This window comes from Hyperolius riggenbachi, chromosome 1 (genome assembly GCF_040937935.1).
Source record: "Hyperolius riggenbachi isolate aHypRig1 chromosome 1, aHypRig1.pri, whole genome shotgun sequence".
Classification (NCBI taxonomy): domain Eukaryota; kingdom Metazoa; phylum Chordata; class Amphibia; order Anura; family Hyperoliidae; genus Hyperolius; species Hyperolius riggenbachi.
The window spans coordinates 443,907,087-443,934,783 of NC_090646.1; the positions used below are offsets into that span (position 1 = coordinate 443,907,087).

Genomic DNA, 27,697 nt, shown 5'->3' on the forward strand with positions numbered 1-27,697 from the left:
GGGCCTTACACACAAGCCATGCAACACAAGAGGAGAGGAAGGAGAAAGGAGGAGCTTTGGTCACATGGTTTACAGAAAACCATCTGCTAGCGTGCCTGTTAAATCAACACCTAAAGACTGAGCACCCACATTCTACTGACACTGCGTGATAATCTGTCAGCCTGACAAAAACATACAAAAATAAGGAAAACATGGTAATCTATAAATCTAGGGCATAGTTATAAAATCTGCCCCTCTCTGTGCAATATGATGCATTATTGTGCAGGCTGTTACAAATATATTGCTAGTTATATACCAGTAGGTGTAAAACCTGTCCTGTGTAAAAGCTGCTTAATGTAATACAGTAACAAAGGTGGACAGTTCTTTTATTCAGCCTCTCTCCACAAACAAAATAACGCATCTCACAGAGCCACCGAAATAAAGAGCCATCACATTCAGGAAAATTAAAAAACAGCTTTAAAATGTTATAAATCACTCCAAATCAAAGACATAGTTAATCTGCCTAAAAAAAGAAAAACACATACATACACCAATACACAAGCAGTGTAACCGCTTTACTACACTTGGGACACACAAATGCACTTCCCATGATCCTTAGAGGCAGCTCAACAACTTCTACTAAACTGACAATGATAACTCCCAACAGTTGATGTCATTTTTCAGTTCCAATAGTCAGTGCATGATAATAAATTTTAGTATCATAGTAACACACTTCCATCGCTATCCGAATACAGGCATGGAATACAAAAAACACAAGCATGTCCATATTGATTCTACTTATCAACAAAACAAAATGTAAGGGACAACAGGAAAGCAAAGGTACCATAAGATCTTGAAGTCAGGCAGAGGTCACACTTGGAGCAAATGCACAGCATTTTGTCGCAGACAAAATACGCATGCGGAATCGCATGTAATGATAGTCTATGGTGCTGCTGTGTTTTCTGGAGGCATATGCGATTCCGCATAGTTTAAAAAAAAAAAAAAATACTACTTGCACTACTTTCCAGCACAACGCATGCGGTTTTCAATGGAAATCAATAGCTACTACAAAATAGCTTAACGCTAGTTAAAATGCTCTGCAAATTGCACAATTGTGTGGCAAAACGCTTACGGGGGAACCGTCTGTGATTCCCACAGATGCAAATGTGACACTCCCTGACTTTATACATACATAGGTGCAACATGCGTTTTTAACATTTTTTAGCGTTGCTCTGGATTCTTGAAGCTAGTATGAGCAGAGTTTATTATGGATTCATTTTCCTGCTCAGTGCTGCTTGAATGTGTAATGTGTATGCATGTAGTAACACATGCACTGATATACAATGAACAGCCATACAAAACATATTAGGAAACAAAAGCAAAATGACTATCATGAGGCAAGGGCGCCTTCTAGTGGATGTCAACTATGCAACAACAGTGCTAAAAAAAAAAATAAAGACCGTAAAAAGCAGCATGAAGGACTGAAAAACAAAGAGGATTAAAAGGAAGCTTATTGCAAATATGAATGAGTTTCAAAAGGATAAAAATGTAGCAGATTTACTACGTATTCACTTGAGGTGCTGCATAGGTTATGAACTACTGGGAAATGCCAATAAAAAAACAAACAAACTATGGAAGGAGAGGGAATCAGGTGAAAGTTTATGGAATACATACCAGAGAAGTGAGAGATAGTTAACAAGAGTGACTTGAGCCAAAAAGCTGTTAAAGAGGACCATAAAACAGCATGAGCAAATACAGAATGCCAACTGCAACAAGATAGAACACTGGCTCATTTGTGGTGGAACATTTGAGGAAATATATTTAGGAAAAGTTTTGATAACATTGTGACTCATGTTTGTTTCTTACTTTGTACAGCACCATGGAATATAAAGGTGCTTTATAAATCAATAATAATAATGAAATGTTTTATACATAAGTGTGTTGGCTGAAATCCATACGCCACTGCTCTATGGACTGTTCACATGTTCTAATGGCTATAAGCTTAACACATACTCACAGGGAACAGAATTAACAGGCAATCCTAAAACCTACTAAAATAAAAAATCCCAGCACGGGGCTGGTTCTGACTGGTTCCGCATTAGCCCATAAATCTTTCTGTCCCCAACCTGCCTTTTCCACAGGTAGCAGAGGTGAGGCCATTCTGATACGGAGTACAGACTGCAGCACCCAGTGCTGGGATATTTTATTTTGACATTAGTTGTGCTTTAAATGGTACTCGAAAGGAAAAACATTATAGACCATACATAGCATTATGTTAGTTTACCTTAAAAACATCTGACCTCGGTAGGCTTCTCCCCCTCCCTTTCCCCCATCACAGTGCCCTTTAGGCCCATTTTACACCAGCAGGGTAAACCTGTGGTGTGTTATCCTATTTTGCCACAAGGGGCAGCAAAAGCAATGCAAAGTCTATGGAGACTTTCGCACTTATTTCAGTCCCTTGCAGTGCGCCAAAAGTATCCGAGCCGACAAGGGCAACAGCATGTTACTGCAAGCAGATCGCTTCACGTACGGTGCTTGGGGTGATATAAGTCTATGGGCAATGCACGAAGCGCACGCAATGGAGCACTATGCATTGCTAATGCTCAAACTGCTGGGAGACCCAGTGGCGCACTTCCTGTTGCCGTACTCTGCTGCGCGGTCATTTGTTTGCAATGTTTTGCGTTGCAGTGCGCTGCAGCAGGAGCATCACATCCCCACCGCAACTTAAAAAAATAGATGTAAAGCCGGCCTGAATCTTCACAATTGAAGCACCTGACATGAATGTGCGCATATGAATTGTGCATGCAGGAGTTCATCTGCCCATGTCCAGTGCATAGGAATGAGTGCTGCCTATTACTTGGCATGCACGTTTCGTGAACTTGCTAAAGCTCAGTTCAAATAAGCTCATTCACTGCAGCAGGCATCTCCAGTCCAGCTTAAAGTGATCCAAAGTGAGAGTGATATGGAGGCTGCCATATTTATTTCCTTAATACTTTCAGCCATAGACCCTGAACAAGCTTGCAGCAGATTAGGTGTTTCTGACAATATTGTCAAAAATGACAAGATTAGCTGCATGCTTGTTTCTAGCGTTATCAAGACACTACCACAGCCAAATAGATAAGCAGGGCTGCCAGGCAACTGGTATTGTTTAGAAGAAAATAAATATGGTAGCCACTATATCGCTCTCACCCCGGGTTCACTTTAAGGGGCAAAGATGCTTGATTAGAAGAAAGAAAAAAAAAATTGAGAAACCTTGGGAGACACGGATATCTCTGCTGGTATCCGATAAACATACCACTGTATGGTTTGACATTTTTTCCCAAATTCAGGCTTGCCTTACAAGTTTTTTCACAAAAGATAGGAGGTAATTTATGAGGTATTTAAATTGTTTTCAATTCAAATAGAACATTTCAAATGCCTCTACATAACTTTATGCATTCCTATGACTTCACAAATACGTCATATTTAAGCAAGAAAGAAAGTTAACATTTCAAAACCCTTGTCCATTTACTGTGATCTGAACCCCCAGTAGAGGCTATAGAATGAGTTCTAGCTGTATGTCTTCAGGTGAAGAATTTACCATACTTCAGACTATCACATACTGGACTATTTTAATGGTATCTGCAATTTTAACTTTGTAAGGCTATTTCTACCTCTGTATTTTGTTCTAACAATAAATTCTGATGTGGACACTTCTAAACTACTTTTGCTGTGGCTGGAAGAAGTCTATTACCACCATTCAGCTCCTGTCTGAACTTAAAGAGGAACTGTAGTGAAAAATTAAATTGGTTATTTTTTTTGCCCATTTCAATCTGTCTCCTCTTACTGATTTACATCCTGTAATTACTGTATTTTTTGGACTATAAGACTCACTTTTTCTCCCCCAAAAGTGGAGAAAAAACAGTCACTGTCTTATAGTCCAAATGCAGGGAGCTCCTGACTTGTGAATGCCTGCCAATACAGGCCTCCAATCTGCCGCAATGTTGGGGGACTCCCTGTACTGTGCCCATGTAGAGGAGGACACAGGGGGACACAAAGGGCATAGAGGAGGACACAAAAAGGACAGAGGCGGACACAGGAGGACACAAGGGTGTACAGAGTACGACAAAGAGAGACTAAATAAGTAAAAGGGGGCATGAGGTAAAAGGGGGCATAATCTAAAAGATGCCCCTTCACCATGGATGCACCAGGTTTAGTATGTATTTTTTCCGCTGGTTTTTGTCCTAGATGCGCGTCTTATGGTCAGGAGCATCTTATAGTCCGAAAAAAAATATGGTAATAACTGGGAGTGAAATCAATTTTATTTGATTTAAGACCTGTGGCATCTGTGTTGCCATGTATTTAAAGGACTTCTGTCGTGAAAATCTTAAAATATAAAATATAATGTATGTAAACTTATACAATTAAGAAGTACGTTTCTTTTAAAGTAAAATGAGCCATAAATTACTTTTCTCCTATGTTGCTGTCACTTACAGTAGGTTGTAGAAATCTGATAGAACCGACAGGTTTCGGACTAGCCCATCTCCTCATGGGGGGTTCACAGGGATTTCTTTATTATCAAAATGCACTTAGTGAATGGCAGTTGTTCCGTCCAACTGCCAAAAAAAGTGTGCAGCGAGCAGGGAGACTAGCTAGCATCTTTGTATAAATCTTTTTCAGGGAGTGTCTTTATAAAGGCCATGCTGAGAATTCCCTATGAAAAGATGGACTAGCCCAAAACCTGTCGGTAATGTCAGATTTCTACTACTTACTGTACAGTTAAGTACTTACTGGAAGTAATTTATAGCTCATTTTACTCAGGAAGAAATGTACTCCTTATTTGTATGCGTTTTAAATTTTAAGATTTTCGCGACAGTTCCTCTTTAAAGTGTACACGAGGCGAACCTCGGGTCAAACACCGGATGCATACTGAAGAATGAAGTGTCTGGATCCTGTAGAGGCTTCCCACACCATCCTCAGGACCACCAGCACCGCTCACAGACCCCTGAAAGAAATCTGACAAGAGATATTGGGATTGAAGATCCGGGTGTGATCCTCTTCATGCATGAGCATGGCCATACTGCACTGGTGTGGTAAGCCATGCTTGGGCATGAAGAGGAACACAATCTTGTTTGTACAATTTTACGTTGAAGGGTAAACAGGGTGAATAAACTTTGAATGGATATTTTAGGTAGTTCCCTATTCTACCTAATAAAACCCCACTCTCACTGCGTCCGTGTTTTTTGCCAGCGCACATGTGCAGCACACGGACGTTACAAACAGGAGGACGAGGGCAGGGGGCGGCTGTTAGTGCGTGTGGCGGGGAAAGCAGTCGCGTGCGTGTGCCGCAGGGACTGCGGGCGGGCGCCCTTGGGTTTTTTAACGGGCAGGCTAATTAACTAGTATTTCATAAAAGTGGTAAGATTGTATCAATACAGAGGACACTAAAGGCAGCCATACACCTAGCGATGATAGGCAGATTCAACCAAGAGAAATATCTCTCTTTAATCGAATCTGATTAGAGAGAGATCCGGCGGCTGCCCATACACCGCAGGCCAATTCCTGATCAATGTCAGCGTGAAATCTCTCGAGAATCAGCCGAGCCTGCGGCTATAAATGTATGTAATGTATAAATGTGCGTTTATACATTACCTGTCCTGTATCACGGTGCCCATCTGTCTTCTGACACTCTTCAATTAGCGTGTATGTGCCCATTGTTACATTTGGTAGTGCGCGTGCACGCACCTTAATAGAAGAGTGGCGGAAGATGGACGGGCACTGTGACTCTGGACAGGTAATGTATAAACACACACTTACAGCTCATCTATACATTGCGGGAACAGCGCTGGGGGTTTGGTCGCTCGTCCCAATAAAAAAAATATATCATCCTGATTCAAAACGTCTTGCGTTTACTGATGGCTAACACTGGACAATATTCTACTGCTACTACTTGCTGTAACTAAAACGCTGCTTACTAGAAGTCACAGAGTTTAACTCAAAATTCTTTGTCTTGCACAACGTAAGTAATGATCAACTTGTATAATGGTTCACAGAACGTAACCCTTACTTGGGTTAAATAATATTTGTACTTTGGAGGGGACAGGTCACAGGACTATCTCCAGCCAAGGTTCCACAATGTATACAGCTAAGACCACTATTGCAAAAGGCAAACAAATAAGAGAATACACGTGGCAGGTATATTTAAAATCATTACGTTGCTGTTTGAGGTTCACAGCAACTCAGGGCACAGGGATAGTGACTATGCTATACAGTAGCATACCCTTTAATATCCCTCAGAGCTATATAGCAGTAATCAGATCAAGTGTACAAAAAAAGCAAAACCTCACTGGCCACCACACATCAAAGCATCAAGGACAAGTAATACCATCCCACAGTCACCAGTCAGGTTTTTTTTCATGAGAACAACAGCTAAAACCTGATTGGTAGGCATGGGGCAATACAGACAAATCTGAATGGGGGCACTTTGGTGAGTTATGAGCACTCACTTCATTCTGTGAGTGACTGCCCCAAAGGTTAAAGTGAACCAGAGACGAAGCACCCTCCTGTATTTTACCATATATATCAGTGGGAGCATTAGAGAAAACACCTACCCTGCTCTCTGTTTCATTCTTCACTGCTCAGCCTGCTTGTTATCAGCCCTGATAAAATCCAACTGAGCAATCAGTCTGGCTTTTCTCAGGAATCATTATAGCTGAGTCTGTCTTCTCTGATGTCTTTTCAAGCCCAAGCCTGCCCCCTTCTGGCTCTGCTATGATGACTCAGCTATGATTCCTGAGCAAAGCCAGACTGCATGCTCATTCAGGGATTTTATCAGGGCTGGTAACAAGCAGGCTGAGCAGTGAAGAATGAAACAGAGAGCAGGGTAGGTGTTTTCTCTAATGTTCCCACTGATATATATGGTAAAATACATGAGGGTTCTTCGTCTCTGGTTCACTTTAAGAACAGCAAAGTAAATAATATAAATAGATATTATATTTCTGTTAGCCTTTCTGCATTATATTTAATTCACTGTTATAGTAACACACAGTAGGGCATCTGCCTATTACAACCCTTTGAAATAGCTTGCATGTTGGCACTTAAAGCAAGACTGAAAAAGATTGTGCCATCAAGACCGACACAGGTAAATACAGTTTTATTATTGTTTGCCAATTTTTAGTTGACAGTTTAAAAGAAAACTTCAGGAAGAGGAAAAAAAAGTCTGCATAATTACTAGTAGTACTTAAATGTGTGTTCTTTGTAACTGCATCTAAGAGGGCTCTTCCACTTAAGGTGGTTAAAGTTGAACAACATGGGGATAGAGCAGGAACAGTTAGGTCCTCGTGATGGTAGACCAGCCTTTCTCAACCTTTTTACCATGGAGGAACCCTGAAAATAACTTTTGGGAACTTTTGTAGGAACCCCTACAAACAATCCTTTGGCTTGAGGAACCTCTGCATTTATTTTGCAGGAGGCGTGGACTTAAAAATAGATAAGGTTGTTTATTTCACTACTCCCGATTACACTGACACTTATTATAATGTGTATTAGTGCTTTTTTTAATGTGCTCATTATTATTCTGACCCCCAATTTAGTGTTTCTCTTTACAGTACCCCCTATTACAATGTGCTCTGTTATACTTCCCCCATAATGGGGGAAAATGCCAAGGAACCCCTGCAGAGTACTCAAGAAACCCTCAAGGAACAATCCCTTCAGTTAACCCTCCTGGCGGTTAATTTTTTTTGCCAAAATGGCAAAAATCCTTTTTTTAAAAAAAAAAATTTTGTGTTTCATGTAAAGCTACCAGAGTGGTAGCTACATGAAACACCACTAGAGGGCGCATGTGTCCCTCTAGTGCGATCGTCGCCGGCATCAATAGCAAACAGGGGAACGCGTATATAACGCGCTCCCCTGTTTGGCTTCTCCTGTCGCCATGGCGACGATCGGAATGACGTCATGGACGTCAGCCGACGTCCTGACGTCCGACACCTCCGATCCAGCCCATAGCGCTGCCCGGAACTCATTGGTCCGGGCAGCGCAGGGCTCTGGCGGGGGGGGGGGGCCCTCTTGCGCCGCTGCGTACGGGCGGTCGCCGCAGAGCGGCGGCGATCAAGCTGTACGCGCGGCTAGCAAAGTGCTAGCTGCGCGTACAGCATTTTAAATGGAGCAAATCGCTCCACCAGGGGCTGAGATATCTTCCTGCGCGGCATAGCCCGAGCTCAGCTCGGGCTTACCGCCAGGAAGGTTAAGCCTTACAAACAGCAGATGGCAAAAGATATTACAGTCCACTTACACTTAAAGTGAACCGAGCACCTTTTTTTCACTCAGGACATTTCTATAGCACATGAAAAATGTATGCCGACTATCTGTTTCATTATTAAAATAAACTTTAATTTTACCTTGTATTTTACATTCAAAGTTGTTAAATTGGCCTGTTTGAGCAGACCTGCCGACCGTCCCCATCCGCAGAAAGTTCAGTAACCTCTAATTGTTTTATTGCGTTAATTACCAAGAGGTAAACCATGCCTTTCATCAGCAAAGAGGGTGAATAATTAGGAGTGTGTTTTCAAAGCATGGCTTTGAAAACACACTCCTAATTATTCACCCTCTTTGCTGATGAAAGATGGTTTACCTCTTGGTAATTAGCGCAATAAAACAATTAGAGGTTACTGAACTTTCTGCGGATGGGGACGGTCGGCAGGTCTGCTCAGACAGGCCAATTTAACCAGGGCTGTGGAGTCGGTCCAAAAATCCACCGACTCCGACTCCTCAGTTTAGGATTCCACCGACTCCGACTCCACGACTCCGACTCCTCTAATTTGCATATTACAATTTTGTTGATTAAAAGTATGTAACATGAAATTCGTCTCTTAAGTGCCAACGCTTAGGAATTTTACAAGACAACTGAAGTGAGAAGGATATGTAGACTACTATATTTATTCCCTTTAGACTAAAACTAGTCCTTGGTAAGAGTACTTGTAAAAGGTACAACCGGAACAAAGAACATCTATCAAGTGTGGGTGCATGTAAGAATGATGTGCTACAGGTACTCTGCAGGGGAATGAGGAGATTGTAAACAGACAACACCTCTGTGTTCAATGTGCACAGCATTCTCAGTGGATTCCCTGCAGCTCTGTGGGGAGTGCATATGTAGAGTATAGTACTACTGTGTAACAAAGTAAACCTGAGACAGATGAAATTAAAGTTTTATACATACCTGGGGCTTCCTCCAGCCGCCTTCAGGATAATCAGTCCCTCGTTGTCCTCCTCCACCACCTGGATCTTCTGCTATGAGTCCAGGTACTTGAGCCAGTCAGGCGTAGTGCGCATGCACGCACTCCGCCGCCAGGAGCATACTACACCTGTGCAGCACTATTGCGCAGGTGCAGAATGTTGCTGGCTGTGGGAGCGGCATGCGGCCGGACAGCGCTGACTGGCTGAATTACCAGGACTCATAGCAGAAGATCCGGGTGGTGGAGGACAGTGAGGGACTGATTAGCCTGAAGGGGGCTGGAGGAAGCCCCAGGTATGTATAAAACTTTACTTTTCATCCGTCTCAGTTACCCTTTAATTTGTAGTCACCAAACCAAATTTTAATAACATATCAAATTATTTTATTTCATCAGCAAAGGGAGTGCATACATTTGCATAAATCAGCATCAATGCAGAATTATTTCCATCTCGTTGACCATCTCTATTAGTCACATAGCTACACATCAGGCTTTATTCTTACAGCATAGATGTTATTTAGTATATATAAGAGATTCCTGTGTACACATCATATATACAGTCACAATCAGATATGTATATCTGACCTTAAAAATAAGGGGACTGCTTTATTGAAGCAGCACAAGTAACTAATTTTGATTGGTTTATTTCATTTTTGTGGACTAAGCACAGCTATTACTGTATATATACTGTATATATACATTATTTTTAATGACTTATCTGAGAAATAGAACATTTTATCATATTTTCTATTTTAATTACAGTTACAAATTCATTAGGAGTCGGAGTCGGAGTCGGTGCATTTTTTCCCGACTCCGACTCCAGGCACCCAAAATTGCCCGACTCCACAGCCCTGAATTTAACAACTTTGAATGTAAAATACAAGGTAAAATTAAAGTTTATTTTAATAATGAAACAGATAGTCGGCATACATTTTTCATGTGCTATAGAAATGTCCTGAGTGAAAAAAAGGTGCTCGGTTCACTTTAATGAATGTGCAGGTAAAACAGTTACTTCAAAGGGTTCCTTTGCAGAGACTGTGATATGAGCACGTCCAAGTTTCCTGCGAGTCAATGGATTAATAAAGAAATGGAACATAGGGCTTCTCCTGAATTTATTTCTTACTCAGAGCTGGTCTATTCCACCATGCAGTAATGGGGGTACGGTTTATAAAATGCAAGTCATGTAGACAGCTTTTGCCTGAAGTTTTGTTCTAAATTTGGTGCTTTTATTGAAATGTAAGTGACAAAAGGGGATGCAATCAGCGCTCGAAATTATATCCCGACAGATCAAAACCCTTGCTGACTGTTTTACCTTTGACAATGATGATCCTGGACGGGATCCCTTGGAAGAAGTCGGTGCACTGTTCTCTGACTTTGCCCGCTCAGTGCTCTGTGGTTTATTTGTGGCAGGTACTTTTGGGGCGGAGCCTGCACTCCTGTTTGCTTTCCTCATCCTGGGAGGTCTGTTTGTGATGCATTTACAGCTGAATCTGTGCAAATGGAAGAATACTGTTAATGCAAGAAAGCACAGATTTACATTTATCTTAATCAGAGGTCAGAGCAGAACAAACCAAAATGTTCTCAGATTTAAACACAATTGTGGCAAGGTAAGTAAAATCAGTCAGGGTCTCTGCTGTCTGAATCCCTGATGGGATTACTTCACATTGTAATAAAAGCGATCACTCAGACAACGATTAAGGGGAAATCTGCTAACAAGGAACACAGACCGCAATAAAAACATAACAGATGTTGTAAACCAGGGCTAGGCAAATGTCAGGATCCACACAAAGCAAACTAGTCCTGGATGCCAGGGAAAAAGGACTACAAAGGTATCAAAGATGGAAGGCCTATAGACACATATTAAAACTTAAAGGGGAACTTCAGCCTAAACAAACATACTGTCATCAAGTTACATTAGTTATATTAATTAGAATAGAGAGTTAATATAATCTCTTACCCACCCTGTTTTAAAAGAACAAGCAAATGTTTGTAATTCATGGGGGCTGCCATCTTTGTCATGGGGGCAGCCATCTTTTTGGTTGAAAGCAGGTGACAAGAAGCAGGAGACACAGTTCCAACTGTCCTGTGTCCTGATTACCCCTCCCAGCTGCACACGCTAGGCTTCAAATGTCAAATTCAAAATGTAAAAAAAAAAAAAATTTGCACCAAAACAGCAGAACGAGAACAACAACATCAGAAATCCAATCATGCTTTGCACAGCATCAGGGGAAAAAAGCCCGGGCAGTTTTCTTCTGTGCAGCTACAAATGAGGCTTGTATAAGAGAAACAAAGTTCTGATGCTGTGAAACTGTTAAAGAAACACCAAGCCTTTTCAGTGCAGCTGAGTCGATTTTTAGTCCGGAGGTTCACTTTAACTTTCATTTCTTATGAGGGGTTGATAAAAATCTGCCAGGTCAATGATTGATTCAGTGGATGGCAAGCATCAGGGAACAATCCACCAATTCTCATTGCATGCTAGTATCAATTGATCATGTACTTAAAGTGTTAACTGACAAGTCAATCGCTGGTCACAGACTGATAAATAAATGGAATACCAGGTCTTGATAACAGCAACCAATTAAAACTCATTTCACTTGACCAGATCTATAGTGGCATAATATCAGCAGCTGTCATAGCTTAATCCCAACTGAGAAAACTAGCTTCATCAGCTCGCTCTTAAAGGGAACCTAAACTGAGAGGGATATGGATGTTTCCTTTTAACCAGCTGAGCGGTCTGGACGAGCTCAGCTCGTCCAACACCGCCAGCGGCTGCCGCTCAGGCCCTGCTGGGCCGATTTTGATGAAATAAAAAGCAGCACACGCAGCCGGCACTTTGCCAGCCGCGTGTGCTGCCTGATCGCCGCCGCTCTGCGGCGATTCGCCGCGAGCAGCGGCGAAAGAGGGTCCCCCCAGCCGCCTGAGCCCAGCGTAGCCGGAACAAAAAGTTCCGGCCAGCGCTAAGGGCTGGATCGGAGGCGGCTGACGTCACGACGTCGGCTGACGTCGATGACGTCACTCCGCTCGTCGCTATGGCGACGATATAAGCAAAACAAGGAAGGCCGCTCATTGCGGCCTTCCTTGTTTATTCTGGGCGCCGGAGGCGATCGGAAGATCGCCTCCGGAGCGCCCTCTAGTGGGCTTTCATGCAGCCAACTTTCAGTTGGCTGCATGAAATAGTTTTTTTTTTATTTAAAAAAAACCCTCCCGCAGCCACCCTGGCGATTTAATCAGAACGCCAGGGTGGTTAAAGAGAACCCGAGGCAGGGTTCTGACAATGCAATCCACGTACAGAGGCTGGGTCTGCCTATACTGCCCAGCCTTTGTTGCTATTTCAATCCCCCCCTGCGCTCTGCAATCCCCCATAAATCACAGCCGCGCTGTGTTTACCTCTGTACTGTCACTCTGCGTGCTCCCCCCGCCTCCTGCATAGCTCCGGTCCCGCCCGCGTCCCTTCCCTCCAATCAGCAGGGAGGGAAGGGACGCGGGGGCGGGGACCAGAGCTATGCAGGAGGCGGGGGAGCGGCAGACTGACAGTACAGAGATAAACACAGCCCGCTGTGACACACTGCGTGTCAGCAGCGCGGCTGTGATTTTTGGGGGATAGCAGAGCGCAGGGGGGGCTTAGGGGGGATTGAAATAGCAACAGAGGCTGGGCAGTATAGGCAGACCTAGCCTCTGTATGTGGATTGCTTTGTCACAACCCCACCTCAGGTTCTCTTTAACCACTTCAGCCTTCATTCGTTTTCACTTTATGCAAACAAGCAATGTTCACCTCCCATTCATTAGCCTATAACTATCACTACTTATCACAAAGAACTGATCTATATCTTGTTCTTTCCACCACCAATTAGGCTTTCTTTGTGGGGTACATTTTGGTAAGAGCCACTTTACTGTAAGTGCATTTTAACAGAAATAATAAGAAAAAAACGGGAAAAAAATCATTATTTCTCAGTTTTCGGCCATTATAGTTTTAAAATAATACATGCCTCCATAATTAAAACCTGCGTATTGTATTTGCCCATTGGTCACGGTAATCACACCATTTTAATTATGTCCCTATCACAATGTACGGCGACAATATTTTATTTGGAAATAAAAGTGCATTTTTTCCGTTTTGCATCCATCACTATCTACAAGAAAATGGCCATTACCCATAACAGCTTCCTGCTCAGCACACTGTTAAACTGTAATATCGCTTACTTGAGCCATAGAGAAATGTGGACATTACCTAGCTCATCAGTTGTCCTTTCATTTGACAGCAACTGATGTATAACTGACAGCAACTGATCAACAAAATCTTGTCAGAGATGGAAGGAATCGTAAGAAGAAAATGGTGAGCTTCTGAGAGGAACTGATGGCGAGGTAAGCATGTAATATTCATTTGCAGATACATCCTGGCCCATATGCAATTAATTATTTCTCCTTAGTTTTCGCCTAGGTGATATTTTCAAAATTGTCAATAAAATGCCTGTTAAACCATCAGCAAGCAAGAAAATACTCAATATAATTTTGATAGTACCTTTTCACCTACTTATTAATACTTTTTCAGTTTCAAAGTGCTGAAAAGTTATTTTAAATAGAAGATGAAATATTTACTAGGCGAAAAAGTTATTGCATATGGCCCCATGTGTTTAAATAATTTTACTTGGTTCAGGTTCACTGAAGGGTCCTTTTACACTTAGTTATCTCAGTTATAACTGAAAAGGACAACTGATTTTCAAAGCAATGTCCATGTTTTCCTATGGTTCATTTCATACTATACGCATTTTATCTGAAAGTTTTTTCTCAATGCACTGCTATGGAGGAAAGAAAACACAACGCATTAAGTGTAAAAGGGTCCTTAGCGTTGGGAAGCAGTGTGCATCATGGTTTGCATCAAAACTGTATCATTAGTGGGCAACTTTAGTCTTCTAAATTTGTATTTATGAATGTGAATGGCAGTTGGCTGTCAATAAGAGAGGGCTGTTCTCTCTGCCTGAACTCCCACTGTAACCTCTTAAAGTGAACCGAGCATCATTTTTAACACCCAGGGCAGCTCTATAGCAAATTAAAAATGCATTCTAAAAATGTGGTTTATTATTTAAAAAAAAAACTTTCAATTTACCTCATTTTTTTTACATCTAAGGGTTAAAATAGCCACTTTGTCTGTCCGCAAAGGACCTGCGGTCCCTGAGCCGGAGATTGTGGAACACAGATAAGAAATCACCTCATTAGACTTAACTGACCACAAACAAACCCCCATTGTACTTCAAACAGAAAACATCAGTTACAGTTGAAGAATTTCACACCTAGTCTGGACAATGCTAGTTGTAAAACAGCAGGGGTTGAGCTTCTGAACAATGGCAGCCCTTGCAGCTATTTGAAGCCAGGAGCTGCTTAGTTCACTTTAACAGTGGCAGCTGAGCACTGTAAACAGGCTGCCTCTCCTCTTCAAAAAAATGGTGTATGAAGGGGTGGGGCTTGTGAAGATTCCCTCAGAGAAAGGGACAGGCCAAAAGCCCCACCCACTTTAGGCTAAAGCAGAAACAGTGTTTTTTACACTGGCAGCCATATCTCAGTGGCAATTATCAGTCAGTGGTGGGAGAACCAAGAACTATACTATTGACTTTTATACTCAGTGTACAGAAGACAAGGACAAAAAACTGTGACCTACAATACAAGACTCCATTATATACATAGTCGGTCAAAGCTGTGCAGCTGTACATTCACTAGCTCCATGCCAAACTACAAACACATTCAGACCTCGTTCACATCATGATGCGCAGATGGCCGTGCATTCAGAACGCAACGCATACGAACACACGCCATCTGCGTTTCCATGCGTAGCGTGGCTGCTCACATTCATGGAAGTGAATGGGTCAGCCATGCATTGTCAAAAAATGCGTGCAGCAGTGCATTCGCGCATTGCACGCAACGCATGGAATGTGAACATCAGGCAGTGCAGTCTATGCACTTCTGATGTTCATACGTGTCTGCCTCCACACGCATTGCCGAAATATGGATGGCAACGCATCTAATGTAAACGAGGCCTTACACAATCTGCAGTTTGCACAAGAGGCCTTAAAAATTCTAAACACATCTTAAAACCATGCCAAAATTAAATAAGGTTAGCTGTGCGTATAAAGTGTAAGTCCAGTAGAATTTTAAGATATAGCTACAAAAAAAAATTATTGTATTGTATTCCACTACAGTGTTCTCCCCAGAATTTTTTTCCAGCTGGGTGGCGTGAAAAAGTCGCCGGGTAAGGCAAGATGAGAGAATGCAGGGCCAGTGCGTCTGAGTGCAACGCTGCTTACAGCATAGGAGGGGGTGAGCCGATGACAGCCGGGTGCTCACCAAAACTAGTCGGGTGTAGCACCCGGCTAAATGAGCCTGGGGAGAACACTGCACTATTGAATTAAAATAATGTATTTTGAAAACACATATACAGTATTCATGCATATATTAGATAAACATTAACCCACATTCTTGTATGAAAACTCTTTGCATAAAGTTAATCAAAGATACTCACACCTAATAGTGTAATCAGTAAATAGGACACCAAAAGACAAATTGATAAATACACTCACCTAAAGGATTATTCAAACATCTGTTCAATTTCTCAATAATGCAGTTATCTAATTAACCAATCACATGGTAGTTACTTCAATGCATTTAGGGGTGTGGTCCTGGTCAAGACCATCTCCTGAACTCCAAAAAAAAGAAAGGCGATTTAGGCCTTGTTTCCATCTGTCCGCTTCTTTTCAGCACATCAATGTTACAGATTGATACATGTGCTGAAAAGCGGATAGAAGCGGACAGATCCAAATGAGGCCTTAAGCAATTTTGAGCGTGGCATGGTTGTTGGTGCCAGAGTGGCCGGTCTGAGTATTTCACAATCTGCTCAGTTACTGGGATTTTCATGTACAACCATTTCTAGGGTTTACAAAGAATGGTGTGAAAAGGGTAAAACATCTTTATTACCGTGCCTGGACCTAATATGTATAGTTCCTGTTAAATGTACTGTTAAAGTTAAGTTTGTTTTGTATTGTAACTAAGTTTCTTGAAGAAAAAAAATGCCTTGTTGATGCTAAAGGTCAGAGGAGAATGGGCCGACTGATTCAAGATGATAGAAGAGCAACGTTGACTGAAATAACCACTCATTACAACCGAGGTATGCAGCAAAGCATTTGTGAAGCCACAACACGCACAACCTTGAGGTGGATGGGCTACAACAGCAGAAGACCACACTGGGTACCACTCATCTCCACGACAAATAGGAAAAAAGAGGCTACAATTTGCACGAGCTCACCAAAATTGGACAGTTGAAGACTGGAAAAATGTTGCCTGGTCTGATGAGTCTCGATAGACTCAGAATTTGGCGTAAACAGAATGAGAACATGGATCCATCATGCCTTGTTACCACTGTGAAAGCTGGTGGTGGTGTAACAGTGTGGGGATGTTTTCCTGGCATACTTTAGGCCCGTTAGTGCCAATTGAGCATCGTTTAAATGTCACGGGCTACCTGAGCATTGTTTCTGACCATGTCCATCCCGACATGACCATGTACCCATCCTCTGATGGCTACTTCCAGCAGGATAATGCACAATGTCACAAAGCTTGAATCATTTCAAATTGGTTTATTGAACATGACAATGAGTTCACTGTACTAAAATGGCCCCCACAGTCACCAGATCTCAACCCAATAGAGCATCTTTGGGATTTGATGGAACGGGTGCTTTGTGCCCTGGATGTGCATCCCACAAATCTCCATCAACTGCAAGATGCTATCCTATCAATATGGGCCAACATTTCTAAAGAATGCTTTCAGCACGTTGTTGAATTAATACCACATAGAATTAAGGCAGTTCAGAAGGCTAAAGGGGGTCAAACACCGTATTAGTATGGTGTTCCTAATAATGCTTTAAGCCCCATCTACACTATGGGACATTGCAGCGATCCAGCGGCTCGATTAGCCGCCGGATCGCCTCTTCCGCGTGCCCGCCGCGTCCCCACTCGCCGCGCGTGCGCCGGCATCAATACCCGCTCGATTCCCTGCCATTGTCCCCTAGCGGGGAGCGAGCGGGGAATCGGCGGAAGCAAGATCCGCGGCTCGATTAATAAGGAGCATCGCGGCCGCATCTACGCGTGTAGATGCGGCTTTAGGTGAGTGTATATGAGATAAAGGAAGACTCTGGAGAAGAATTAGGACCCTCTCAACCCTTGCTGATCTCTTCATACGTCTTCATACGTCATGCTATACAAATATGCTATACTTACAGCAATTTGGGGTTAATGCTCTGAGAAACTACACACGTTAACAACAAATAAGCTTATTCAGAAAGTACAGTGCAATAGAAATATAAGTCCATGGTGCTATAGATCATAGCAACCTTTAACATAACTTTGTTATGGCTTAACCTCCCTAGCGGTATGGACAGATATATCCGTCCATACAAAACATGCTGTGAACAGTATAAACATGCATAGACATCAATACTCTCCTGCACTGTATACTAGATCCTTGCTTGACACATTTTGGCAAAGAGTTATAAAATTTAATTTGATCACTTTTTGCACAGAAATCCTGGGGAAATTGAATGCCAGGGAGGTTTTTAATGAATATGTTCTTTTGTATCTTATCAAACATATACATAGTAAAACCTTGGATTGGCTTTGCAAGATGAGCAACACTTTTTGTTTAATTTTCACTTAGGCTGGATTTACACGTTGAGTTAAGTTGAGTTGTGTTGAATTCCATTGAAAAAAGCATGCTACAACGCAACTCAACGTAACGCATCTAAGTGTAAATCCAGCCTCAATGAGCAAGCAACATCCTGATATACAAGTACAGTATGTATACACACATCGCGTCATCACAACTGGTCCAATGGTTCATCCCTTCTTTGGCGCTGCAGGTTTGTACTTAATCCAAGTGTAGGAACTTTACAATGTCACATTTCCACAAAATCCTCAAAAGGAGACAAAAGCAACTGTCACTGGATACGTTCTTTGTTAAAGACGAAAATCCCCACTGCCCCCCCCCCCCCCCCAAAAAAAAAAAGAAAAGAAAAAAGGAAAAGGATTGGGGAGAGCCAACAGGTAGCTATTAACAGGTAGGTATTCTGTTATAGTGAAGGTCTTCCTAAACATCCCCTCATCTCCACCAGCCACAATTATTTTCAAAATTGAAGTGCAGGTTAATTTGTTACTTTATGCATATTTCCTTTATACAGTACAGTGTTTTGGACTTGGTACAGCTACTCTGTATGGGGTCTCTGACAGGGGAAGGGGGGAGGGGGGGGTCTGCACACCTCTGTTGGTAGTCACTCAGATGCGGCTTCAGGATGTGCTGCCATCTCTCCCCTGGGTCTCTGACAGGACTCTACAAAATACTATTAGATGCGGAAGGAGCAGAGGCAGGTATAAAATGAAAATACTTATGTAATGGTGCAAGGTATTCTGGGACCTGACTGCCTTCCTATAAGTCAACACTTCCGTCCAGTACTCAGGGGATTGTTGAAAATGTAACTTAGAAAACTTCCAGTTTTCCCAAGAATTCTGTGGAACAGATCATCACATAGAAATGATAGGCTGTACCAACTGAATTATATTGGTAGAGATTCATTTATTGCGATTTACGTATGTTTAGCTGCGCTTATCCTTTAAAGGAAAACAAACTCTGTATAAATTGTTACACAAGCCATTTTCTAAGTTACTGTTATTAAATTTTACTGCTCTGGTTTGGTTTGCAACCAGCAATTATTTACTCAGCCTGAACAAAGAAATGAATGATCCTACAAACAGCATATTGGCTCTAAGTCATTAAACCTCTCCCAAGTTTTTCTTACCTTAACCTTTTATTAGCTCATATATAAAGTACATTTCAACACCTAGAAAGTGAGAACCTAATAAAAATTAATTGAAACAAGTCATATCAAAGTTTAGTTAAAGAACAACTTAGTATGTTGTGCTTGCTTGGGACTAAAATATATCAGATAAACAAGTTGTGAAAAGTCATGAGAACAGTTTAAAGAGGAACTGTAACCAAGGATTGAACTTCATCCCAATAAGTAGCCAACACCCCCTTTCCAATGAGACATATTTTTCCTTTTCTCCAACAGATCATCAGGGGGCTCTGTATGGCTGATATTGTGGTGAAACCCCTCCCACAGTGTGATGTCAGGACCACGGTGCTGACATCACACTGTGGGAGCCTAGTTGCACTGTGGGAAATAACAGCTTTTTCTAACTGGCAAAAATGCATCATCTCTTTCCACAGACTTCACCTGCCAGCAGTAAAGATGTCACCATGTGATAAATGTCAGAATGTAAATCAGGCAGAGGAAAGATTTTAAAATGCACAAACAGTGACTTAAAGAGACACTGAAGCAAAAAAAAAATTATGATATTATGATTTGTATGTGTAGTACAGCTAAGAAATAAAACATTAAGATCAGATACATCAGTGTAATTGTTTCCAGTACAGGAAGAGTTGAGAAACTCCAGTTGTTATGCACACAAGCCATTAAGCTCTCCGACTAAGTTAGTCGTGGAGAGGGCTGTTTTCTGACTTGTATTATCTCAACTATAATTGAACTGTTTACTTTTTCTCTGCTAGAGGAGAGTTCATTACTTCACAGACTGCTCTGAAAGACTCATTTTGAATGTTAAGTGTTGTGTAATCTGCACATATTATAGAATAATGCAATGTTAGAAAAAAACACTATATACCTGAAAATAAAAGTATGAGAATATTTTCTTTGCTGCTAATCTTCTAGAAATTATTCATAGTACACAAACAATTCATTATATCATATATTTTTTTTCGCTTCAGTGTCTCTTTAATCATTTATAAATAATTATTGTAAAAATGAAGCACTCATTTTCATTACATTATTTTCACTGGAGTTCCTCTTTAAAGGAAACCAGAGATGGTTTCCTAGCACTAGTTTATATTTTCCTGGGGCTTCCACCAGCCCCAAAAGTACCGTGGCCTCCCTCGTTGTCCTCCTCGACCCGCTATGACTCCCGGAAATCCGGGCAGTCGCGGCCTTTTGCACATGTGGAGCCATGTGCGCACCCCTCATCGTCCGCCTGGCGGGGGCAAGTGCGGCTGAGCAGGCACAAAGGCCCTCAACTGGTGGCGACGGACCAGATTACTGGGAGTTGTACCGCTCAAATGGAGGGGCTGAAGAGGGAAGCCCCAGTGCTTATGGGGGTGGAGGAAGCCCCAGGTAAGTATAAATGAGTGCTAGTGTACCATCTCTGGTATTCTGTCTATTTAAAGGGAACCTAAAATGAAAGGGATATGGAGGTTTTCTTTTAAACAATACCAGTTGCTAGTCAGTCCTGTTGATCTCTTTTGCTGCAGCAGTGGTTGAATCACACACCTGAAACAAGCATGCAGCTAATCCAGTGTGACTTCAGTCAGAGCACCTGATCTGCATGCTTGTTGAGGGGCTGTGGCTGAAAGTATTAGAGACACAGCATCAGCAGTAGAGTCAGGCAACTGGTATTATTTTAAAAGGAAAAATCCATATCCTTCTCAGTTTGGGTTGCCTTTAACTGGGGCCATTCTTTTTTTGTGTGTGAGCTTTTTGACATTTTTCAGCAAATGTTTTTCGGAAGACACTTCCTTCCAGTCAATAAACCTTGTAAGAATCTTCTCAAAATCGGTCTTTAGACATATTTAAAGACAGAGCAGAAAGTGTGTGATTTTCCACCTAAAATTCAGGTGAATAAATAAAAGAGAGCCTGTTTCAGACCTCTTACCTATTCACAAGAAAGAAAACAAACCTACATGGACATAGTGCATATTTGAATGGAATAAAAACACACTTATTTACTGTTTGACCCCAAATTCCTTCAGCATAAATCCACAATTTTCTTTTTAATTCCTCAAATGTGTCTGCTGTAATGCAGGGCCCTTTACTCCGCCCTCTGTTCTCACTGTATTTTCATCCTGAACCTGGCATTATTGCTAATCCCACTGAAGATCCCCTTTCTGGATTCAAATTGGTTCAAACCAAAGTCAATCCTCAGAGGCTTACTGAAATGTTCCACTTGAAATCCCCACAGATCTAGATTAACAGGAATCCTCTGCAGGAAATTGAAATATGGCAGCTGCAGTAATCAATCATTTGGCAGAAACCAGGGCAATGGACTGAAGAAAAAAAAATGTACCTCTGCAGATTACCTCTTCAATGCTGAAGGCCATTTTAGTTGGTCTACCTGGTGGGGAGTTTGTGATGACTTTTCCAGGTTAATAATATTGTATAACCGTGGTGAAAGGGTCTAGTACGAAATGCCTTTGCATGCAAACCATTTTGGATGCAAACATCCTCCACTAGTACAACCTAATGCAGACTTATGCAAATATTGCAACGGAATGTAAATTTCCCGCAAGTTGTTTTTATCATAACTAAAGTTTCACCTATTATGTGTGGTTGAGGGTCTCCCTTTAATTTTGAGGCATTAGTATGGTCAGCTCAGTCCTTGCATACTTAGGTACTGCAGTTTGAATGCACGCACTGTGCCTTTAATTTGCTGACAGGCTTCTGCAGACATTTTATAAGGCAGATGCTGCTTGGAAGTGAGCTCTTTCCTATTCAGTAGGAGCAGTTGTGGATAGTCTCCCCAGGTGGTGAAAGCAGTTTTGGGGGGGGGTCTGTCTGCACTACTCCTGCCCACGTGAGGTGTAGCATGCAGAGGGCGGTCCTTGACATAAGTACCTGGGACCCTGCCAGTATTGCACACCTGTGTTTGTACTTTTGTATTCTCCTGTTGCCCCACATGTTTGGCTGGTCAGGGGGTTGGTTGGACTCTCCATCCCCTTAACCTGTAAGCTCATATGGGCCCCTGCCTTCCCGTATTATACACTAGTGCGACAGAATATGTTGGAAATATATCACTCAATACAATGAATAATATTCACTTGAAGGCTTTTGTTTTTCCTTTTTTTTTTCACATTTTCCCATCCTGACACAAGTGAAGGCCTTTTTGTTGAAAGTCCACAAGTCCAAGGTTCAAGTCCTGGCCAGGACACTTTATAAATCCTCCCTGTCTCCACATGAGTTTTCTCTGGGCTTTTCCAATCATCCCAAAACATGCCACACACAAAATTGATTTAGGATATGGTATGACAAAAACAGAATGACAGTTAAATGATGTCGCAATGGACTCATTAAAGTACTGTGGAAGGTGACAGCAGTTTATAAATAAACGCATAACAATAATAAGAATTAGGATCTCTTTTCTGTATACTAAAATTCACATAAATGAGCCTCAACTCTTAACTGACACCTTAATCCATGTGTTATAATGGTAAATTTAAATTTGAAACTGCTACCTAACAACGTATCTCTTATTCTCTGCTGATACATTTGCACAATTGCTATTAACTGTACCTCTGTACTTGTTTGAAATAAAATTGCTTTTTTTTCATTTTTAAAAGAACCCAAATCAACAATATCAATCTTGCAAAAATCCTAACACTGCTTACAGTGGTCCTGCTGGGAAATGTTTCCCCACTAAACACTACTGAAGGTTATGAAATAGCCCTTCCACTAGATTCCCATTACTATTTGTTTATAGAAAACAAATACTAATAACACTAACACACTATACATAAACATTCCCATAGTGTGCAGTTATATTAAACGTTTGCCCTGCTGCCGAGAAATCTGTGATTGTAATCAAACGCTGTATGACTGCCCTCTCTGTGGCCACTAATAGATGTGCTGCTGAACTCTGCATGACCCTCTCTGTACCCACCAACATACAGTAGGTCTAATACACCCTAAAATGCAGGGCTGTGGAGTCGGAGTCGTGGAGTCGGAGTCGTGGAGTCGGGCATTTTTGGGTGCCTGGAGTCGGAGTCGGGAAAAAATGCACCGACTCCGACTCCTAATGAATTTGTAACTGTAATTAAAATAGAAAATATGATAAAATGTTCTATTTCTCAGATAATAGTGATTAAAAATAATGTATATATACAGTATATATACAGTAATAGCTGTGATTTGTCCACAAAAATGAAATAAACCAATCAAAATTAGTTACTTGTGCTGCTTCAATAAAGCAGTCCCCGTATTTTTAAGGTCAGATATACATATCTGATTGTGATTGTATATATGATGTGTACACAGGAATCTCTTATATATACTAAATAACATCTATGCTGTAAGAATAAAGCCTGATGTGTAGCCGTGTCACTAATAGAGATGGTCAACGAGATTGAAATAATTCTGCATTGATGCTGATTTATGCAAATGTATGCACTCCCTTTGCTGATGAAATCAAATAATTTGATATGTTATTAAAATTTGGTTTGGTGACTACAAATTAAAGGGTAACTGAGACGGATGAAAAGTAAAGTTTTATACATACCTGGGGCTTCCTCCAGCCCCCTTCAGGCTAATCAGTCCCTCGCTGTCCTCCACCACCCGGATCTTCTGCTATGAGTCCTGGTAATTCAGCCAGTCAGCGCTGTCCGGCCGCATGCCGCTCCCACAGCCAGGAACATTTTGCACCTGCGCAATAGTGCTGCACAGGTGTAGTATGCTCCTGGCAGCGGAGTGTGTGCATGCGCACTACGCCTGACTGGCTCAAGTACCTGGACTCATAGCAGAAGATCCAGGTGGTGGAGGAGGACAACGAAGGGGACTGATTATCCTGAAGGCGGCTGGAGGAAGCCCCAGGTATGTATAAAACTTTAATTTCATCTGTCTCAGGTTTACTTTGTTACACACTAGTACTATACTCTACATATGCACTCCCCACAGAGCTGCAGGGAATCCACTGAGAATGCTGTGCACATTAAACACAGAGGTGTTGTCTGTTTACAATCTCCTCATTCCCCTGCAGAGTACCTGCACATCATTCTTACATGTACCCACAGTTACATTGCCTAGGGCCTGATAGATGTTCTTTGTTCCGGTTTGTACCTTTTACAAGTACTCTTACCAAGGACTAGTTTTAGTCTAAAAGGGAATAAATATAGTAGTCTACATATCCTTCTCACTTCAGTTGTCTTGTAAAATTCCTAAGCGTTGGCAGTTAAGAGACGAATTTCATGTTACATACTTTTAATCAACAAAATTGTAATATGCAAATTAGAGGAGTCGGAGTCGTGGAGTCGGAGTCGGAGGAATCCTAAACTGAGGAGTCGGAGTCGGTGGATTTTCGGACCGACTCCACAGCCCTGCTAAAATGCATAACTATCTTTGCATCACAATTCCAATAGTGTTAAACTTTAGAAAGGCACATTTCTGTCTCTTACTTCTGTGTACTTTCCAAATCCATAAGGGAGACACCCTAAAAATATTGTAATCACTACACGAGATAGCCATCTAAATGTAGAGAAAGTAAATCAGTCACTACTACTGTGCAAAAGGCCAAAAAAAAAAAATGCAGGAACGTAAAAGGTACCACATTCAGCTAAGTTTAGTCATAAGCACCCTAAATGATTAATGGATACCCGAACTGACATGCAGGGTTGTGGAGTCGGAGTCGTGGAGTCGGAGTCGTGGAGTCGGGCAATTTTGGGTGCCTGGAGTCGGAGTCGGAGTCGGGGAAAAATGCACCGACTCCGACTCCTAATGAATTTGTACCTGTAATTAAAATAGAAAATATGATAAAATGTTCTATTTCTCAGATAAAAGTCATTAAAAATAATGTATATATACAGTATATATACAGTAATAGCTGTGCTTAGTCTACAAAAATGAAATAAACCAATCAAAATTAGTTACTTGTGCTGCTTCAATAAAGCAGTCCCCGTATTTTTAAAGTCAGATATACATATCTGATTGTGACTGTATATATGAAGTGTACACAGGAATCTCTTTTATACACTAAATAACATCTATGCTGTAAGTATAAAGCCTGATGTGTAGCCGTGTCACTAATAGAGATGGTCAACGAGATGGAAATAATTCTGCATTGATGCTGATTTATGCAAATGTATGCACTCCCTTTGCTGATGAAATCAAATAATTTGATATGTTATTAAAATTTGGTTTGGTGACTACAAATTAAAGGGAAACTGAGACGGATGAAAAGTAAAGTTTTATACATACCTGGGGCTTCCTCCAGCCCCCTTCAGGCTAATCAGTCCCTCACTGTCTTCCACCACCCGGATCTTCTGCTATGAGTCCTGGTAATTCAGCCAGTCAGCGCTGTCCGGCCGCATGCCGCTCCCACAGCCAGGAACATTCTGTACCTGCGCAATAGTGCTGCACAGGTGTAGTATGCTCCTGGCGGCGGAGTGCGTGCATGCGCACTACGCCAGACTGGCTCAAGTACCTGGACTCATAGCAGAAGATCCAGGTGGTGGAGGAGGACAACGAGGGACTGATTATCCTGAAGGCAGCTGGAGGAAGCCCCAGGTATGTATAAAACTTTAATTTCATCTGTCTCAGGTTTACTTTGTTACACAGTAGTACTATACTCTACATATGCACTCCCCACATAGCTGCAGGGAATCCACTGAGAATGCTGTGCACATTGAACACAGAGGTGTTGTCTGTTTACAATCTCCTCATTCCCCTGCAGAGTACCTGCACATCATTCTTACATGTACCCACACTTACATTGCCTAGGGCCTGATAGATGTTCTTTGTTCCGGTTTGTACCTTTTACAAGTACTCTTACCAAGGACTAGTTTTAGTCTAAAGGGAATAAATATAGTAGTCTACATATCCTTCTCACTTCAGTTGTCTTGTAAAATTCCTAAGCTTTGGCAGTTAAGAGACGAATTTCATGTTACATACTTTTAATCAACAAAATTGTAATATGCAAATTAGAGGAGTCAGAGTCGTGGAGTCGGAGTCGGAGGAATCCTAAACTGAGGAGTCGGAATTTTTGGACCGACTCCACAGCCCTGCTGACATGTGACATGATGAGATAGACATGGGTATGTACAGTGCCTACCACAAAATAACTATGCTGTATTATTTTTTTTCTTTCTCTGCTTGAAAGAGTTAAATATCAGGTATGTAAGTAGCTGACTCAGTCCTGATTCAGACAGGAAGTGACTACAGTGTGACCCTCACTAATAAGAAATTCCAAATATAAAACACTTTCCCAGCAGAAAATGGATTCTGAGAGCAAGAAAGAGATAAAAAGGGGAATTTCTTATCAGTGAGGGTCACACTGTAGTCCCTTCCTGTCTGAGTCAGGACTGAGTCAGCCACTTACATACCTGATATTTAACTCTTTCAGGCAGAGAAAGAAAAAAAGGAACATGGCCTAGTTATTTGTGTGCTAGGCACTGTACATACCCATGTCTATCTCATGTCACATGTCACTTCGGGTATCCATTAAGGATCTATACACACACACACACACACGTGATAAGCATACATGCACACGCACGGATCATATGCAAAAACACAACTTTTAGGGCGGAGTTCCTCCCTAACTTGCTTTAATTCAGGCATCTTCTTTGCTGATGTCCAAGCAATCACCATATGTGTAAATAGATAGGAGGAAGGTACACACAGCATAGGTTCTGCTCAAGGATGCCCTTCAGAACAAGTTATATTTCAAGAGCAAGGTATATGGATAGGATAAGTCATTAAAAAAAATTGCCATGGCCAAATGTTGGTGCAGGATAAAATCTAAACATGGCTCACCCTGTGCCTGCTGAAAGTCTGGGGTGGCATTAATGCTATTCTCCCTCTGAGTAGTGTGTGTGGGGGGGGGACACATGTAATTAGTTCTCAAACGAGGTGCCATGGCGCTCTGGTCTGGTGCACCACAAACGCTTCCAGGGGGGCAGTGCCTTTGTCCCAGTCCCCGTGCACTGCCATTGGGTAATGCAGCCGCAATTACCTGACAGTTACAATTAAATAGAGGTGCAATATCTAGCATGACCTGTGTGAATCCATCTTTCACGTCTCAGAAACAGTAGGGGGATCAGATCCCTGGAGGCTCAGAGCTTCAGTCATGCACATTGAAGTAGCAGCCCTCCCGTTGGTTTAAAATCTCCAGCAATGCACCCTCCCCTGATTGGTTAGATTAGATACCAAAGATCTCCACAACCATGCCACCTATGGACACCAAATTCAGAGAGTGGGGAAGGGACCCCTGAAGCCACCTCCATGCCAAATTGCAGACCCCCAGACCTAGTCCTGACATCACACTGTGGGAGCTTTGTTGCATTGTGGGAAATAACAGCTGTTTCCAACTGCCAAAAAAGCAGCATCTCCTTCCACTGACATCACCTGCCAGCAGTAAAAATTTCACCATGTGATAAATGTCACAATGTAAATCAGGGAGAGGAAAGATTTTACAATGGGCAAACACTGACTAAATCATTTATACATAATTATAGTAAAAATTAAGCCCTTTTTTATTACATTATTTTCACTAGAGTTCCTCTTTAAGAGTGCACGCTACACTGACAACTGTGCGCTGTGTGCGTGCGCTAATATTAACCGGCAATGTGCGTGCATGATAGATTTAGCACAGTTTTATGATCAAGCTCTATGTTCCCATTTGAAACATCTGGTAACATCTCCCAACTC

The 27,697-nt window shown here is 41.8% G+C and overlaps 1 protein-coding gene and 1 long non-coding RNA gene across 6 annotated transcripts in view; one reads left to right on the top strand and one right to left on the bottom strand.

Moving 5' to 3' along the window:
- The window catches only part of SPECC1L (sperm antigen with calponin homology and coiled-coil domains 1 like), a 126,794-nt gene that overhangs the window by 73,284 nt on the left and 25,813 nt on the right, over positions 1-27,697 (bottom strand). For 3 of the 5 annotated variants that reach the window (XM_068238324.1, XM_068238322.1, XM_068238319.1), the window contains exon 2: positions 10,498-10,675. In XM_068238324.1, coding sequence (XP_068094425.1) covers positions 10,498-10,638 — 141 coding nt within the window. In that variant the 5' untranslated portion in view covers positions 10,639-10,675. Of the gene's footprint in view, positions 1-1,653; positions 1,675-10,497; positions 10,676-15,754; positions 15,832-27,697 lie in introns of those variants that run through there. The other 2 variants (XM_068238327.1, XM_068238330.1) reach the window with 2 other exon arrangements.
- Positions 688-16,630, top strand: LOC137519380 (uncharacterized). Its single transcript, XR_011020996.1, has 3 exons — positions 688-795; positions 13,445-13,547; positions 16,261-16,630. It is a non-coding gene; the product is annotated as an uncharacterized lncRNA (long non-coding RNA).